The sequence below is a fragment of the Myodes glareolus genome, chromosome 5 (assembly GCF_982192425.1).
Source record: "Myodes glareolus chromosome 5, mMyoGla1.1, whole genome shotgun sequence".
NCBI lineage: Eukaryota > Metazoa > Chordata > Mammalia > Rodentia > Cricetidae > Myodes > Myodes glareolus.
Window position 1 is genome coordinate 16,883,411 of NC_142030.1, and position 19,235 is coordinate 16,902,645.

Genomic DNA, 19,235 nt, shown 5'->3' on the forward strand with positions numbered 1-19,235 from the left:
CCTTTTCTGCTTCAACTGTAAATTTTCTCAGACTATTCAAATCTTTATCACCATCTAAGGTTTTGTTTAAATGAACTATTAGATCAGGTGTTATCCCAACAGCTGGTCGTACACTGGAAATGTCACCTAACAATCTTTGGAAGTCATTAAGAGTCCATAACCGGTCTCTCCTAATTTGTGCCTTTTGCGTTTGAATTTTCTCTAACCCTATTCTGTAACCTAGGTAATTAATAGAATCTCCTCTTTGAATCTTTTCAGGGGCAATTTGTAATCTCCACCTAGGCAAGACTTTCTTTACTTCTTCAAACATACTTTCCAAAATATCTTTATTTGAATCAGATAATAAAATGTCATCCATGTAATGATAAATTATGGACTTGGGAAATTGCTTACGAATTATTTACAATGGCTTATTAACAAAATATTGACACAATGTGGGACTATTGAGCATCCCCTGTGGGAGGATAGTCCATTGATATCTCCTAGTAGGCTGAGAATTATTATAAGTAGGCACTGTGAAGGCAAATTTTTCTCTATCCTTTTCTTGAAAAGGTATAGTGAAAAAACAATCTTTCAAATCAATAACTATAAGAGGCCATCTTCTTGGTAATAGAGAAGGCAAAGGAATTCCAGATTGTAGCGGACCCATAGGTTGAATTACCTTGTTGACAGCTCTTAGATCTGTCACCATTCTCCATTTACCAGATTTGTTTTTTACAACAAACACAGGAGAATTCCAAGGGCTGGTTGATTCTTCAATATGGTTAGCGTCTAGTTGCTCTTGTACCAGCTGTCCCAAAGTCTGTAATTTATCTTCAGCTAGAGGCCACTGCTTGATCCATATTGGCTTCTTAGTTAGCCATTTTAAAGGTAGGGCTGTTGGTACCTCTAAAGGTTTGCTACTGGCTGTATGTTCTTGTACAGCCTGAATGGCTGGTGACCTTTTTCCACAATACCTCATTATTTCCTTCCCAGAATTGTGAGTTCCTGGAACTACAGGAATGTTAATCTGGGTATTCCATTGCTGTAGCAGGTCACGGCCCCATAAATTTATTGCAATGTTGCCTATATATGGCCTTAGTCTTCCTATTTGCCCTTCAGGCCCTATGCATTCCACCCATCTTGTGCTTTGTTTTACACGAGATAGGGTTCCAATTCCCAGGAACTGAACATCTACCTCTTGAAGAGGCCAATTCAGATGCCAAGATTCTGGAGTAATTATACTTACATCCGCACCTGTGTCTAATAAGCCTTCAATAAAAATGCCATTTATACAGACTCTTAGCTTTGGTCTTTGATCGTTAATAGAAGTTTGCCAAAATATACGTTTACTCTGTCCTACTGAATTTTCTGACTCACTCTCCACATGTAATTCATCATTTAGACTAGTATTACTTTTTACAGCAGACATTGGAGTTTTAATTTTCTTGGTGAGACACATTTTCCACTGTAACTGGGACTGGGCCACTTTTGGCTTGGGGGCCTGCGAGAGGCCCCTCAAGGAGTTTCCCGATGGTATCGGGTTGCCTTGTCTGTCTGTTGTTGACCTGCATTCGTTGGACCAATGTCGGCCTTTACCGCATCTCCTACATATACCTGAAGGCTGAGGTCTCCTACTTTTGTCATTCCCAGAGGAGATATTATTCCTAGAATTTCTTTGCCTGTAATCCCTTTTCAGATGTCCTAATTTACCACAATTAAAACACCTGGTAGTTTGATGTCTCCTCATAGCTTTGGAAATTGCTTCTCCTACCCAGGATTCATCATTATAGCTAAACGTCTCAACATTCATCATATGTTGTATCCATTCTTCCATAGGTGCTGATCTAGATCTTAAAGGCCTAATTATCTTTTTACATTCGGTATTTGCATTTTCAAAAGCTAGAGATTCAAGAAGTATTCGTCTAGCTTCTGGGTCTGTTACCCCTATGTCCAGAGCCTTAATTCATCTTTGCACAAAGTCAGTAAAGGGTTCTCTCTGTCCCTGCCTAACCCTGGTATATAATTCGACCCTTTTTGCTGGATCTTGTATTTTATTCAAAGCATTCAAGGCTGCTTTGTGACATAAGGACAGCACTTCTTCGTCATAAAGAGCTTGGACCTGTGGATCAGCATATGCTCCTACACCAAGAATTTGATCTTGGGAAACCTCCACACATTTTGCTCTTCCTTGCTGTTTCATATGTTTGGATTCTTCTCTGAAATAAATTCCAAACATCAAGGAAGGTCCATCATCTAAAACTGCAGACACTAGCTGAGAGAAATCATGGGGGGTAGCTCTGACATTAGAAGCCCAAGTCCTTATCATTTCCTTAACAAATGCAGAGTGCAAGCCATAATTAACGACAGTTTGCTTAATTTCTTTTAAATCATTCGTTGCTATTGGTGTCCATCTAGCTTCTTTAACTCCCTTTGAGCCTTTAGAAGTTGACCCTTTGTCAGAATAAACATATAGGGTATGTTGTTAGAACCCTGGGTAAGCCAATAAAGCAACACATATACAGAAGGACATCCCATATCACATGATAGTGACATATTTAACCCATACTTAAATTTCCCAAGTAGCAATAAATCAGTTCAAGATTTCTTACTGATTGGTCAAAAAAGCTAACAAGCAACATGATAGATTTGATATTTGGACCAATCATATAATGTCCTGATTTTATGTGCTTTTTTTTTTCTCTTGAGTTAGGAGGGTCTCATGAATCAGACTGGGTTCAGGCTGGCCTAGAACTCACTACATAGCCCAAGATGTCCATGAACTTCTGACTTTAAAGCATCCCTGGCCCCAAGAACTGGGATTGGAAGCATGTTCCTCCATGCTTGATTTATGCAGTGCTAGGAATGGTGGAGTCCAGGGCTTTGTATGCTAGGAAAGCGCTCAGGCAGCAGCACTACACCCCAACCACAGTCTCAAATGCATGTCTTTTCTCACCAAATCAGGTGAATGACTCATGTTGCTATAAATGTGCTGTGATTGATAGCATTTCAAAAACGGAGGGAATGAGAGACAGGAGGGAGGGAGGGAAGGAGGAAGGAAGGAAGGGAGGGAGAGAAGAAGGGTGAGTCTCCTAAACCCCCCACTTTCAAGTTCTTAACATAAACATCATAGCTGACCATTCATGGTGCAGTGACAGCAAACCTTTTGGTATCTCTCCATCAGCACCACCCTCACCTAACAAATGAAGTTTTTTTCAGCTCCCTACTTTCCCACACTCTGGCTGTCCATATCCAGGCGGCAGGTCTCCATCTCCACCCCACCCCCTGCCTGCCTGCCTAGCTGGTTTTCTATAAATAACATCTGCCTCCATCCATTATAGCTTTATGCTATCCATCATCACACCAGTTCTACACAGCAATTCTTTCCACTTCCCACGTGAAGATGCAGAAGCTCAGTAGTACCAGTGCCAGTTACGCGCTCTATAAGGGCAACGTCTAACCCCAAATCCTGTCTCTGCACCATGTGATACTTCCCAGGGCAGAGGTTTGGTGGGCATTTAAGTATGCCTAAGCCTCTCCCCCAAATCCAACATCCATTACAGAGGGAGATTTGGGGACTACACCTCCAGAGATTCTTCTGAGGAGCTATATGATCATTCTTGGCTACACAGTTACTTTCTAAAAACCACCCATCCCCCAGGGGACTTCTGAAGCAAGTGATTGGCAGCAGTGCCTTTAGAAACACTAGAGACAGCTGAGTGTAAGTGTGCATAACCTGGAGGCTTTTTAGCTACACTGTAGTGTGATGAGGACCTCCAAAGAAATGTCTGTATAAGAGGTGATTTCTTATGTGGAAGTTAGGAAAAGAAAGAAAAGGAGAACGCCAGAAAGGAGAGAAAGAGCCAAACATATTCTGGTCCACAGGCAATAGGCCTGTCCTTGACAATGGGTCACATTCCCGATTAGCCTGCCTTCTCAGACAATCCTTTTGTCTCTCGTAGGCACCCAGCATGTGAACATTGGTGCCTGCAGACGAGAAGGCCCAGGCTGGGCTCTCTGACTTCCAGGGTGTGGTGCAGAGCTCCAAGTGAGTCACAGGCATAGTAGGATCAGAGTATGGTCCCCAGACTCGCAGACTCATGCAGCTTTGCCTGCCAAGAAGTGTGAGAACATAGCTAGCTCTCCATGGGCAGGCAGGCAGGGCCATGGAGGACAGTGGATTCCGAGGAAGCCAGAGGACCCAGAAGTGCCCAGCTTTTCATGTGGGTGCTGGGGCCTGAAGCCAGGTCCTCAAGCTTGTTCATCAAGCACCCTTACCACTGAGCCATCTGCCCAGCCCCCAGGAGTGATCTTCATAATTGTTTTCATGAAGCACATGCAGGCTGGGTCCACTCAGGGCAAATGGGGACATAAAGTCATTCCACTTATGAAAGAAGTGAAGGAAGACAAGACACACAGAGCAGAGTCCCAGCTGGCCCAAAACTGAACAAAAAATGACTTTTGTTGTGAAAGTTTGACATCACAGTGTAACCCATAAAGACTGATCAATACAGTCCCGTACAGTCACGCAACCTTTTTGTCACTCCCTTGGAATACAGGTACCTATTTGATTGGGTCATCAAGAGGGTTAAATGAGTATATTTAAGGAAAGCACTTAGAACAGTGCCTGGCACACAGAGAGAGATGAATAAGCACTGTCTACTATTATTAATTAGTAATAGCATAGAATAAAGACATGCCCTGTAGCAATCGAATGAAGGAAAATGGCAAGCAGAGCTCATTGTTCCCAGGAACGGCATGCCATCTGAGCACACATTGCAGTGTGTGCCCTTTGGAGTCTTACAATCCTCCGTGCAAGCCTGTTCCTAGCTAACGTCCCCTCCCACCTGAGCCTACAGACCGTCGCTGTCACTCTTCTCTCTGACTCCTCACCAATCTTGACCTTCTGTCCTTGCATTTCCTATGACTCAACACTTTCCACAGTTTGCTGCTGGGCCTGGGTTATTAAAACAAATCCTCCAGGGTTTCTTGAAAACTCTTTAGTAGACTATTCCCCAGCTCTCTCACTCCCCGCAATAAACTGCAGATGTGCACCATCTCCTCTACCCTTACACCCTACCATCCTCCTTCTCCTTCACAGAGACAGCACAGCCAGACATAGAGGCTTGGGCTGGAATCCTAGCACTAGGAAGTAGAAGCAGAGAGGTCACAAGTTGTAAGCACAGCAAGACACTTTTCCCTCCGAGACAGGCTTTCTCTGTGTAGCTCTGAAACTCACTCTGCAGACCAGGCTGGCCTTGAACTCACAGAGATCCACTGCCTCTGCCTCCCAAGTGCTGGGATTAAAGGCCTGCACCATTATCACCTGGCTGCAAGACCCTATCTAAATGATAATAAAAGACAGTAAAGCTAGAGGCCACTATACGAGACTATGTACATTAGTTTATGTCCATAACCAAGGTCAAGACCTTTGTAGCCTTGGATCCTGGCCCCTGTGAGTGCCCCGTGCTCTCTGCCATGTCTCAACCCTTTAAATACAAACACAGAGCACACTTGCACAGTTCCTATCTTCCAAACTCCCTCCCTCCACCTCTCTCTCCTCTAGACTGCCCCGTAGCCTGTCCTCCAGGCTCTTTCTCACATCTGTTTACTCCTGAAGCCACCAGACTCCACCCTGCCACTTGGAAGTCTGCCCCAAGGGAGGTTTCCAGTGAATGTGTTGGTGCTGAAACTGAAGGATGTTTCTCCATCATCAATTACTTCAAATTTCCCCACATCTGGCTTGGTTCCTGCCTCCCCAAGAGTCTCTCCTCACATGGCTTCCCATGCTCTGCAGGCTCCTCTTCTGCTCCCCACAAACTTGCTATCTCCCCCAGTTCTCCTTTATCATTGTATTTTCCTTCCGGTCACTGTGTGCTGACAACTCCAAAGCCCATGTCTCTAGCAGATGTTCCTTTATTTATCTATTGATTTTCTATGTCCTACAAGCTCCTTAAGCCAGAGATGACCACAGTCAGGCTCATCAGCCTGCTCTGTGGGTGTCTGATCTAAATGGCTGGTATCATCATTTACAAAATGCTCAAGCCAGAAACCCAGCTTTGTGCTTGACTTTCCCTAGTCCATCATCGTGCCAAGCGAACAGCCTGCCAGCTGGTCTCCTCAGCGCACTTCAAGTTGTTTCTCAGGCTCTCTGCCACTCCAACTCCTTTCTCTGCATGTGCAGAATAAAATCCACACTCAAACACCGAAACCTGAACCCCAATTAGCCCATTATCTCTTAGGACACAGTTCCCTGCTCCAACCCTGTCATCTCTCATCAGGTCCCAAATATCTGTAAACCAGACTTTCAATTCCCAGATTCTTGTGTTTCATGACACCTCTGGGGTTTTGATCTGTAGTCCTCCTGCTGGTGTGCTCTGTGCCCTGAAGTAACTACTCAGAGAACGACTATTAAGTTTGTAAGTCATGTGCTACCTGTCTTAGTCTGTCCTCTAGAAAGCACCCTCAGTGCACCAGGCTTAGCCACCTGCTTCTCTTGTCCAATATTCAGTCCCCTGTTGTGACTGCTGATTGACTTGCAAGTCTCCCTCACTAAAATGTGACCTTGATAAATTAGAATTTCTCCATCGTCCACCTCCAGCTTCCAGCATGCTATCTAAGGATACTCAGCAAATGCTTTTACCCGCTGAGCCATCTCTGCAGCCCAGAGAGTAATTCCTGTGAGAGGACCATTGCAAACGAGCAGAGCTGACTCCCCTCCCAGCCTCTCTGCTCCTGCTTGCTCAACCATGTGCTCCTGTCTGGCTAGCTGCACTTTGTCGAGATGCATGCAAGTGCGGCCCTAGATCGGGTACATAATGCTGCCTGGACCTTGACTATCTATAACTGTGAGCTAAATGAACCTCTTTCTTATGGAGTCAGTTCATTTCAGGTACTACATTCTGGTAACAACAGGCTCAATACACTCAGTCCTCAGGACAATACTCCCGTGACAGATATTCTGAATAGCTAAGGATTCTAAAGAGGAATTGCCATTATCAGTTCTCATTCAGTCTTCCTTTCTCTGGACTCAATTATCTCACCTCCTTTAGCTATTCCATAAATGGCAACATGCTGGATGAGCAAATTTCAATTTTACACAAAGTTATTAGACTCCCAAATGAGATTTGTAATTGGCATTCACAAGAAATCAATTATTAGTGGTTACTCCAGTCGCTCACCCTCCACGCTCAGCTTGCTCAAGTGTTTACGCGACTCTAAAAAGCAGCCAGCACCACAGTGCCGCCCACGTCCAGGCCGGGACCATTCTGCTCCACAGAGTTTTCCTTCTATGCCAACCTTAGGGTGCTAGGATCAATCTTCATTTTTTGTTTAATTAATTTCAAGGTAACATTGGCCTCATTGTGGAAAATAAGCAATAAAATATTTAGTGCTAAAATATTTTATAATTCCTTTTAAATAATCAACTTGTCATTCCATGAATCTGGTCATATTAAACAAATTTATGTTTTAAATTGGTCATCTCTAGAATACCTTGAAGCAATTATGGCACAAGGCACTAAATATAAAATTACAGGCCAAAATGTGAAATTAATTAGAACAAGCAATTTTTCAAACTATCTTTTCAATTAGTTTACAGTTATCTTAAAAGAAGAGAAAAGAAATTAAGTCTTTGGAGCATTTAATTTTCATCTATCACCATCATTGTTATGTAGTCCCTGTAATTGATGGAATTTGATTCAGGATCAATTGCAGCAGATATCATTTCTTCCATTTCCTCTTGAGAAAAAGGCTCACCTGGAGAGACAAGAAAGATCATCATTTATGGACAGGAGTTTTTCCTCTTTTCACTAGTCAGCTTCCTTGCCATGGAGCCCACAGGCCCCCAGCTGTGTCTAGTCTTTTCTCCACTGGAGCTGTACAGTCAACATATGAGAACCCAGAAGTTCAAAAGGCATGCTTCCATACACCCTGCAAGGCTGCACACTTACTACCCTGCTGGGACCTATAGAATATGTATTTCAGTCAGAACAGGAGTACATAAAACACCATGAACAAAGTTGTTTATTCACTTAAAATTATTGAAATTGCAAAAGTATTTGCTTGAAGTTAAAGTCTTATAAGAGAATCTAATTATTATGTTTAGTGAAACTATGGAGAGGTGACTAGATGGTAGCTATTGCTGAAGAGAGAGACCAGACACTTGACTACTACATCAGGTCTGTCTCACTCACACTGGCTTAATCAATACCACTCATCAATCATCCTAAAACTCCCGCTTGTTTGAATCTGGGATAGTATTGATGTCAGATGAAATCAAAAGTTGGAGAAAAAAATCTGTGTGCTTTAGTTGGACACAGGTAACAACTGAGAGCCATCTTGGAAACTGGCTTCACCAGGGTAGGACACAAACTCCAGAAGAATGTAGAAAAAGCTCACTATTTAAGACAGAACTATGTCCCAATACTAAAGAAAAATACAGGGCATCCAAGTCATCACGCTAGGCCTTTAAGGGAAAAGTCTTATGCAAACCAAGGTTTGAGGGTTACTGTCTTAGTTAAGGTTTCTACCGCTGTGTAGAGACACCATAACCATGGCAACTCTTATAAAGGTAAACGTTAAACTAGGGTTGGCTTACAGTGCAAAGGTTCAGTCCATTAGCATCATGATGGGACATGGCAGCATGCAGGCAGACATGATGCTGGAGAAGGAGCTGAGAATTCTATGTCTTTGATCCATAGGCAACAGGAAGTGAACTGAGAACTGAGACTGGGTATGGCTTGAGCATATATGAGACCTCAAAGCCCAACTCCACAGTGACACGCTCTCTCCAACAAGGTCATACCTACTCCAACAAGCCACACCTCCTGATGGTGCCACTTCCTATGTGTTTATGAGGGCCAATTACATTCAAAGTTCCACATTCCTCTCCCTGACCCCCATAAGCTTGTAATGATATCATAATGCAAAATGAATTTAGTCCAACTTCAAAAATCCCCATAGTCTATCATAGTCTCAACAATATTTTAAGGTTCAAAGTCTCTTCTGAGATTCATGCAATCTCTTAATTGTAATACTTTATAAAATCAAAGTAAAAAAAAAAACAGACCACATACTTCCAAGATATAAGGCACAGGATATACAATACTGTTCCAAAACGTAGGGAAAGGGGCATAGTGAGAAAATACTAGACCAAAGCAAGACCAAAAACCAGCTGGGCACACTCCAAACGCTGCATCTCTGTGTTTGATGTTACATTTCTCTTCAGCCCTCTAACTGTTGGATCCCAGGCTTTTCCCGGATCCTTGAGGCGCTATGCAGGACTGTGTACCCAAACAGTCTAGCTTCCGGTCATCTCTTCTGTTCGCTCCACTGGCTAGGGGAATTAGCATAAGAGAGCTTTGTCCTCTATTGACATGGTAATTCCACCTGCAAGCAAAGGTTCTCGCAGCAGCGCCTGTGGCATCTGCCAGCACCTCCTGTCACTGGCGCAGGGCACCCGACACCCGGATATCACTTCCGGGTAGGAGGGTGTTCTCGTCCTTTGGCCCCTAAGTATTTAAACCTGGAATTTTGCTGAATAAAGTTGACATTTACCTTTTGGGCATATGATCCAGGTCTCTCTGTGTCTCTGTGTGTGTTCTTAACTCCTAGGACATTGTTCCAAGCTCGCGGTTCGATACAGGAGGCATGCCCCCGTATTGGAGAGTAGGGATTCGCGGATTCGGGCAGGACATCTAACTCCTCTCATCTTTGTTGACTACAACACACCTCTCTCTCTGGGGCTGGTTCTACTCCGTTAGCAGCTCTCCTTGGCAGGTATCCCATGGCTCTGGCATCTCCAACATCTTGTGGTCTCCAAGGTAATCCAGGTTTCGAGCTCATAGCTTCACTCAATGGTCTCTCTAGGCCTCCATTAAGGAACCTCACTGACATATGCCTGGCCTCGGTGGTTTTCCTTAGTTGCAGAGGCAAAGTCCATAGCCCCTTCCTTCTATCTTTAATTCCAGAACCAGATGGCCAAAGCTGCCAAGTTCTGCTCCTTTCTGCAGCTGGAACATGGCCCCCTTGTTCAATTACATCTTTACCCACTTTCTGTCTTCCTTCACTGATTAACTTTGACTGTCCTGGAACTTGATTTTAAATCAGGCTGGCCTCAAACTCAGTGATCCACCAGTCTCTGCCATCCCAGTGCTGGGATTAAAGCCATGTACTACCACATCCAGCTTTAACCTTTTCTTTAATTGCTTTTCATAAATTGGAAATTTCGCTGGATGGGATCTTGCCCTAAGGTTACCACTCTTACCTGAGGTTACCTCTATCCCATTTCTTAATCTGTTTATTTCCTTGAACACAGAAATTAAACTCCATTCTACTTCCTGGTGCTCCTTCTCTTCAAATTGTACATTTTGTATCTTTCCACCACTGTGAGACCGGCACTGATTCAAGTGTCTCACATGTACTAAGTTAACCAACGCCTCACAAGAGGGGAGAACTGCTGGAGCACGAATAGTAAAAACCCAGAGACAGATATTGGGGTTCAACCTAAAGATCAGAAAAGCAAAGCAGTCAAGCCACTAGAGAGACCTTTTACCTCTACCAAATCTTCAGACCATGAATCCTCAGATTTCACACTCCACTGAGTTGCTGCCTCCTCCCACTTTCTATCATCTTATATCCTTCTCTCCACCCAGCCATATCACTCCTGTCTCCACCTCCCTAGTGCTGGGATCAAAGGTGTGTGATCCCAAGTGCTGGGATCACCTTTGTGTGAGCTCTGTTTCTCTTTTAAACAGACTCAATCTTGTGTAGCCCAGGATGGCCTTGAATTCACAGAGATCCATCTGCCTCTGTCTCCTGAGTCCTGGGATTAAAGGTGTGCATCACCACACCCTGGCCTGTAGGCTTTATTTATTAAAACACAAATAATATACCACTATAAACTACCATCTCCATTTACAGCACATCAGCGATGCAGCCGGCCCTGCAAGTGAGTGGGGACTGAGTCTGAAGGCCAGAAGGCCAGATTACCAACCTTGGTCAAAGCACTCCACTGCACTGCTTAGACTAAGTCTTGCTCACAGTAGTCGGTCTACCGCACTGGACATGGAAAGAGCTGTACAGCATTTGATTTAATATAGCAGGAAAATTGATCAACACTGAAAAGCACAAACTTGAAGGACAAGCCTCACTGATTCAAGTTCTGGCCCTCTTACTAGCTTTATGATCTTGGGCAGGTTGCTTAACCTCTCTTCCCAGTCTACACAATACAGATGATGATATTATCATGGGCTTGGCATAAGGATCAAATGTGTTATTATTCAAATAGCACTTCCAAAAACATCTGACACATAGCAACATGTATTTATTTTTAAAAGATTTGAGATCTTCCCTGATGCTAAACACCATCTGATGCAATGGACACCCTGAACACACAAGGTTTACGGTGTCTATCTAACAATCTCCTGGGCATTTAGAATGTACATTTGCAAACTTAAAGATGTGTTGGCTGCTCTGTGGATACTATGTAAAGATTGTGGAAATACCTTTATAGTCACAAAGCTTGAATATGCTTAAAAACAATTTGGAATTTTGAGAATCAAAATATCACTTATTAGCCATCCCTGGTGGTGCACACCTTTAATCCCAGCACTCAGAAGGCAGAGGCAGGCAGAACTCTGAGTTCAAGGTCAGCCTGGTCTACTTAGTGAGTTCCAGGACAAACAATAAGTGATACATAGAGAAACCTTGTCTCTTAAAAAAAAAATCACTTCTTAAGCAACCATTTTACTGAATTAGGCAGCTGCAGCTGCATCTAGAGAAAGGACACATTACATCCAAAAATAATGATACATTAAGATATCATGGTTCATCTTATATGTACAGATCAAATAGAATGGTTCATACAGCATGGAAGAAATTGAATAATGTTGACTAAATAAATGAAACCATTTCTATTCTTTTCTGAAAAGAACTGGTGCAGGCTCTGTCTATTAGGATATCCAACAGTTGCCCTGGAAGTCCAAAAATTGTGTATGTATGCCTTCCTCGAAATTTTCATAAATCAGACTCCTGTGACCCACATGGCTATGTTGTCCCTACATACAACACAGCCAGTGCCTGACTTCACTGTTTCAGCTGACAGCATTTTTTGTCCCCTGCCCTCTTGTTGGTCACTGTGGCCCAGGGTTATATGATAGAGTCCTACTGCATTGATCCCCTTTCTCTAGTCCCTGTGCCAGGCCAGGTCTGTGTTAGGGAACCTTGGGGATGCTGAAGGAGCCGCCCAGCTTATCTTGCTGGCTGAACCTTTCTTACTCGCCTACAAACCGACCAGCATCAGAATCACTTTCCGACAGTACTGCTGCACTGGGTGACTTAGTCCAACTCTCCACTGCCTAGGGGATGACCCAAACTCAAGAGCAGGCCTCCACAGTTTAGCACCAATCCCCTCCATTCCTTCCCTGTTACTAGTCAACAAGACTTGCAGGCTGGCTGAGCTCACCTTATTCCATGTGCCTGGCTGCCTATCTTCCAGATTTCATTCCTATTGCTTTATCCATTTCCCACAAGCCAACTTCATCTGTCTTCATTCAATCTTATTATATCTGCCATCAATGGCTCACCCTATCTTCTAAAGCAAAGTAAGCTGGCTCCCATCTGTAATCCCATCTGAGAGGCTGAAGCAGGAGAACTGCCTTGAATTTAATGCCAGCCTGGGATACACAGTAAACACCAGATTCACTGGGGTTACAGAGCACAACCCTGTCTCAAAACAAAAGCAAACAAATAAATTTACCTTCTCAAGGAAGTAATTTTCTCTGTCATCCTTCCCAGGTCCAGCTTTCCAGGCTAGTTTCAGCTTGCACTGATCTTCTGATAGTTATGTTTCTAATGTCTCTCATTGATCTATTTCACAAGTTAGCTTTGCTTCCCCAGTAAGACTATAATATGCTCAAGAAAGGGATCAGATTCCAGTATCCACCCACTGTGTTTTATCAATAAACATACAATGGGCACACAGTAGGAGTTGCTGAACCTCTTTGGCAGTTTTTATTAATTTCATATGGCCTAATATACTTTAGGGTTTACTTCCTTTCATCCTTGGTTAATTATTAAAGTTAACCACCCAGATGATTTTAACATGGTAAAAATTTGAACCTGGGTGGCAGCTATGACTTTCACATATTCCTTCTCTCACTTCCTGTTTCCCCAATGGTGAACTGAGTCAAAACGGCCAAACCAGGTGTGCCTAGAGCCTCCAACACTGTTCTCCTTGCTCAAAATGATACCCATGCCCATGGGCTCAACTGATGTATGGACTGCTGCATCACTCAGGACTTGGGCTGTGCATCTGGGAGCTGAGCAGAAGAAGCAGAATGCCTCCCTTAATACAGTGTGTGTGTGCGTGTGTGTGTGTGTGTGTGTGTGTGTGTGTGTGTGTACGCATGAGTGCATGCATGCACGTATGTGTGGGGGACAACAGTGTTAATGACTTGTCCACCAAGCTGCTTTCAGGGAAAACACATGTATATACTGACATAAAAAGAGAACATTTGAAGGAAATATATAGGTATTTGTGGGAAAAGGTCTCATTATCATAAAAAAATATAGTTTTGTGTGAATTCACATTCAATTGAGGTTATATTGTTTGCAACTTTACCCCCTAAGAAGGTCTTTTAAAAGAAATTTTTATATACTATAATTTAAATCTTCTGTCTAAAAAGGCACTGGCTTATGATTGACAGCTCATTTTCTTTTTAAGTGGTATGTCTTTTATTCAGGAAATATTTTAAGTGACTAAAGTAAACACAATTTATATAAGTAATCGTTACACTTCTATTACACAAAATCAAATACCAAACCAAACCAAAATAAAAGGAATAATAAATAAGTACCTAACCAAAAATTGCTTTTAAAGTATCATATCCTATAACTTTTGCATAATTGTTTAAAACTTACTAATTGGCACTGGAGCGGTGGCTTAGTGGTTAAGACCATGTATTGTTCTTGCAGAGAACCTGAGTTCAGTTCCTGGTACCCACCTCAGGTGGCTGGCAAGTCCCTGTAACTCCAGCACGAGGGGACACGATGCTTCTGACCTCTATGGGTTTTGCACTCACAAATACAGACACACACACAGTTTTTAAAAAAAAAATTAAATAAACATCTTTAAGCCTAAATCTTTGTACAAATTACTCTTATAAGAAATAAAGCCCTCTGACCTTCCTCGGTCATGTACTTGACCAGCTCTTCCTTAGTCAGAATTCCTCGTTTAGCTGGATCCAAAACCTGGGGAAAGCAGGTAGATTTTCTTTGTTGAATAAATTCTATATGATGAATTAATTTTTCACATGTACATGAATAATCTGGAGCTTACCCACCTCAAAAGCTCTAAGAAGGACATCTTCAGCAATTGGTCTGTATCTGCAATTTTTACAATAAAGTAACTTAATGCCAGCATATTTATCTCAGTCTCTACATGATAAATGACTGCATTAAACAACATAAAAGCCACTAATATACTAGGCTAATGGTACTTCCCTGGATGAAATTTCTTTGGGTTTCTGAATATGAATGTCAACAGTACCTACCCCACAGGAATGTTTGCTATTATCTATTAGCATTTCTCATTGATATGAAAATAAATTTATCTAGGACCAAAATGTCTATAACCAATCAATTGTGGTATGTTAATGCTGTACTTATACTAGAAAAGTAACTAGTGTTAATTTTTATTTTAAAATAATTAAAATGGTAATTCACAATTAAATATAACTACAATGTCATTCTTTTCTGTAGCTCCTTTGCTTTTCATTGTACCTTGCTCAGATTAATAAATACTAGCTTGGCTGGTATTTGTAAGCACAGCCTGAAGCACACTGGAAGGCTAGAGGGAACAAGCCTAAGATATAGACTGGGTAAATAAAACATAAAAAGTCAAGTGGTTTTGTTTTGTTTTGAGGCAAAACTCTGTAGCTCAGGATGGCCTGGAACTATGCAACTAAGGCTAGCCTCAAATTTGTGGCAATTCTCCTGCTTCAGCCTCAAGTGCTGGAATTACAAGCATAAAGCATCACAGCTGGCCAAGTCAAATGTTTTGAAATTAATGTAGTTCTAGTTATCGTGCCTTAAAATTAAAAAAAAAAGTATTTGCTTCCTTACTTTCTTTCCAGAAGTACTCTGGTCATCACTGGAAGAAATTTTTCATATCGAATGTATCCAGTTGGTTCCTCTTCCTCTACCTAAACAATTGAAAACAGTCATTTATTCATTCAACAAATATATTGGACAACTAATTCTTTTTCAAACACTGAACCAGTATTGGAACTTGATGATGAGAATATGGGCATAAATGCAACTTGTGACACTTGTTTTCTGTAGGAGAGACACATATAATTCAAAATACCGCAACACTGGTAGCTGGGGAGACAGCTGTCAAAACAGTGCTTGTCAGGAAATCATGAGGACCTAAACTCAACTCCTAGCCCTCACATCAAAAGCAATGTGTGCATGTGATCAAACCGGACTCTCTGAATGTGGCTGACAATGGGGGCTGACTGAGAAGCCAAGGACAATGGCACTGGGTTTTGGATTGTACTGCATGGACTGACTTTGTGGGAGCCTAGTCTGTTTGGATGCTCACCTTCCTAGACCTGAATGGAGGTGGGAGGACCTTGAACTTCCCACAGGGCAGGGAACCCTGACTGCTCTTAGGACTGGAGAGGGAGGGGGAAGGGGGGAGTGGGAGAGAAATGGGAGAAAGGGAGGAGGTGGAAATTTTTAATAAATAAATAAATAAAATTTTAAAAAGCAATGTGTGTAGTTGCATCACAGTGGATTGTCACTCAAAGTTAACCTCTGGCATGTATGCTCATACACACACACATACACACACCACAATACCACATATCCAACTTGTTTTTACTATATAGGGTAACCTCAAACTTGCAATGATCCTCCTGTCTCAGCCTCCCATATGGTGGTATGTCTGACATGAACCACCATGCCTGACTTGAATGTCTAGTTCTAGACCTATGTGAACACCATAAGTAAAGGAGTGCAGGTCTAGAGGAGCAGAGAGCACAGGAAACGTCTCTGATCAGGGCATCAGGGAAGTCACTGGCAAACAGTAGTGTTTGGGCTGGTTTCTCAAGGGTAAGAAGCGGCTGTGAGGCTGGAGCACAGACCCCAACAAGGGCAGTTGCTGAGGGACAATGGTCTGTACCCCATCACTATTTTAAGTAAACGCTGATTAGCCAGTAGCCAGGCAGGAAGTATAGGTGGGGTGACCAGGCAGGAAGTAGAGGCAGGGCAAGGAGAACAGAAGAATCCTGGGAAGAGCAAAGATTCGGTCTGCAGTCGTCATCCAGACACAGAGGAAGCAAGATATGACTGCCTCACTGAAAAAGATACCAAGCCACATGGCTAACGCCAATAAGAATTATGGGCTAATATGAGTTATAAGAGTTGGAATAAGAAGTCTGGGCTAATAGACCAATTAGTTTATAATTAATGTAGGCCTCTGTGTGTTTATTTGGGACTAAATGGATATAGGACCTGGTGTGACAGAAAACCTCTGTCAATAGGCAGTGCTTCAGGGTGAGGCTGAAGAGAGACCTTACCAGGATGATATCTGTTATCCTGAGAAGAGTGTGAAAACAAACTGGTCTTATAGGTGCATGTGTGACAGATCACTCTATTGTGGGTGAAGTGGCTTCTTCAGACAAAGGATGATGGTGCCTACTGGAGCGGTGGCCATGAAGAGAGTGGGTGTGTGGGTGTGTGACAGGAGACCTTCAGGAAGACTTGACAGAGTGACTGCATTCACCCATTACAGATAACGAAGAACAGCATCTGAGATGACTCCCAGATTCTGACTTGCACAAATGCACTGTCTTCCCTTGAAACGAAGAATACTGAATGAGATCAGGCTATGGCCAGTCAACATCTCAAGGACCGACCTACATCTCAAATCAGCCTTGGACTTATGAAATACTTTCTGAGTAACAGAACTCTGTTCTGCTACCCTAAGTTAAGAGAATACTATTCTCAAAATAAGAACTTTTGGTGCCTAGTGCTACAAGATAAGACTGAAACGGTCTTTTTGCCTCAGGGTTCAACTAGTCATAGTTCAGCTAGCCACAGACTGCGTGAACAGGGCTCTACTGACCTTAACTTCCATGTCAGGCGATGTATATGGAGCTATAAATTCTGCACTCTCTTTCAAAAATCTTATTAAAAGGCTCATAGATCCCAATTCAACAGATGAGTTTTTAAGAGATTTATTGTTTCAACAAAAAATAAATCTATAGGTGGCTATTAAGTAGAATGCGCTGTCATTCAAATGACAACTATTTTTAATGTTCATATGCGATTCATACCTCGTGTGAGTAGAGTCTTCAGACTCCATTATCAGAGAAAATTAAACCATCCAGGGACATCATGTTTCAGAATTTCTGTACCCATTGGTATGTGAGCAATTTCTGCAGCTTCTTCTGAGGTCTGAGTTGAGCATTTTGACATCATATTAATATAGCTCTGTTGTACTTGGGCAGTAGTCTGAAACTCCCAAAACATAGAGACTTAAAAGTTAACTATCTGGACACAGGTGCAGCTCATGGTAGAGTGTTTATGTACTCTGGGGTTTAAACCTCAGGGCAGACTTCTTAAAAGTCAATCTCAGTATCTCCTGAAAACTTCAGAGAATCTATGCCCATGAAGTCCGCCAACATGGCTGCCTAAACATGACCTGAATAAGGACACCACCAATACACATGCTAACATGAAATGGCAAAGCTCAGGCAGCCTCAACCCTTGACAAAGAACTACAGGCACCTAATAACATTCTGCTCTACTCATAGACCAGTGCCTTGCTCAGTCATCATCAGAGAAGCTTTCTCCTGCAGCAGATGGGAATGAACATGGAAAACCACAACTGGATGACGTGCAGGTGCAGAGAGAGAGAGAGAGACCTTGGAATATGCAGTTCTAAATGGGATGTCTTCACCAAATCCCTCCCTCGGGGCTCAAGGAACCCTGCTGGAGAAGACACAGAAAGATTTAAGAGCCACAAGTGATTGATGACACCAAGAAAACAAGGGCCTCTAAGTGCAGCAGGCTTGACACACGTAAGGACCCACAGACGGTGGCAGCATGCACAGGGCCTGCACGGGTCTGGGCCAGAGGGGGTCTTGTGTTGAGAGGGAAGTGAATACAAGCCCCCATCCCTAACCCAGACACTATCTCCGATTGACAACCACTTACAAATGAACAATTAATTTTGTCCAATAGAGTCTCACTGGAGATACAAACCACTCTTAGGGGCAGGCACCATGCCCAGCAGTAGATGGCTAACACAAGACAAAATCAAGGGTACTTTTGGGGGGGTCTTTTTTTTTCAACCTTACAGGTCTTTTGCATATATATATATATATATATATATATATATATTGATTTCTAATTGTGTGCTTTTATTATTATTACTTTAGATGCCCATTTGTTTTCTAAGGAGAAAAAGAAAATGTGGATTTAGGTGAGAGAGGAGGAGGGGAGGATCTGGGAGGAGGTGGAGAAGGGGAAACCATAATCAAAACATATTGTAAGAAGAAAGTCTGGAGATATCTGCCGCTCAGGTGCAGGCCACAGCAAACAAAGGAATGGGTAAGAGGCCCACCTGCCCTTGGAACCCTCCCACACTCAGTTTGGATCCCAAAGATCCAACCTGCTGCCACCCCCTTCCAGTTCCACCACCCACCCCTGCTGCCATGCCCCCTCCCCTTCAGGATACCCATTGCTCAGGTACAAGCCACACCGTTAAAAGAACTGGTGTAGGCTATGCCAGCCAGAAAAATAGATAGGCAATCTCAGGCAGACACTCACTGCTGAACCATAGACCACACCAGCCATAGCAGTCTACCCACAGACCTCCTCCACTCTCTTGGTGACCACCTCAACATTATCCCCAATGCCCCTCCTTTCATTATCATGTCCCACCCCCAATTTTGATCCCGTGCTGGACCAAAGGCCAAGCTAGTAGCCCGAAGTCCAGCCCCCAACTTGAACAGAGACTCCCTGCTGGACCAGAGGTCACACAGGCAGCCAGAAACCCAGGTCACAAAAACCAGAAAACCAAAGAGGAAACAGAAATGAAGGAACAAAGCACCCATCCAACAAAGACAAACTCAGAAATCAGCACCTGGACCTATAATCATTCCAAACCCAGATGCCTAAACACCAGTGTAAGAACACAACCAGTAACAGCCAGGGCAATATGTCACCACCAGAGCCCAGTT

The 19,235-nt window shown here is 43.0% G+C and overlaps 1 protein-coding gene across 7 annotated transcripts in view; it reads right to left on the minus strand.

Moving 5' to 3' along the window:
• Drc8 (dynein regulatory complex subunit 8) overlaps positions 1 to 19,235 on the minus strand; it is a 119,705-nt gene that overhangs the window by 22,314 nt on the left and 78,156 nt on the right. For 3 of the 7 annotated variants that reach the window (XM_087906093.1, XM_087906095.1, XM_085687639.2), the window contains 4 exons: positions 15,106 to 15,181; positions 14,325 to 14,367; positions 14,166 to 14,232; positions 7,605 to 7,737 (listed from right to left, as the gene is read on the minus strand). In XM_087906093.1, coding sequence (XP_087762219.1) covers positions 7,622 to 7,737; positions 14,166 to 14,232; positions 14,325 to 14,367; positions 15,106 to 15,181 — 302 coding nt within the window. In that variant the 3' untranslated portion in view covers positions 7,605 to 7,621. Of the gene's footprint in view, positions 1 to 7,604; positions 7,738 to 14,165; positions 14,233 to 14,324; positions 14,368 to 15,105; positions 15,186 to 19,235 lie in introns of those variants that run through there. The other 4 variants (XM_087906096.1, XM_087906097.1, XM_085687641.2 and 1 more) reach the window with 2 other exon arrangements.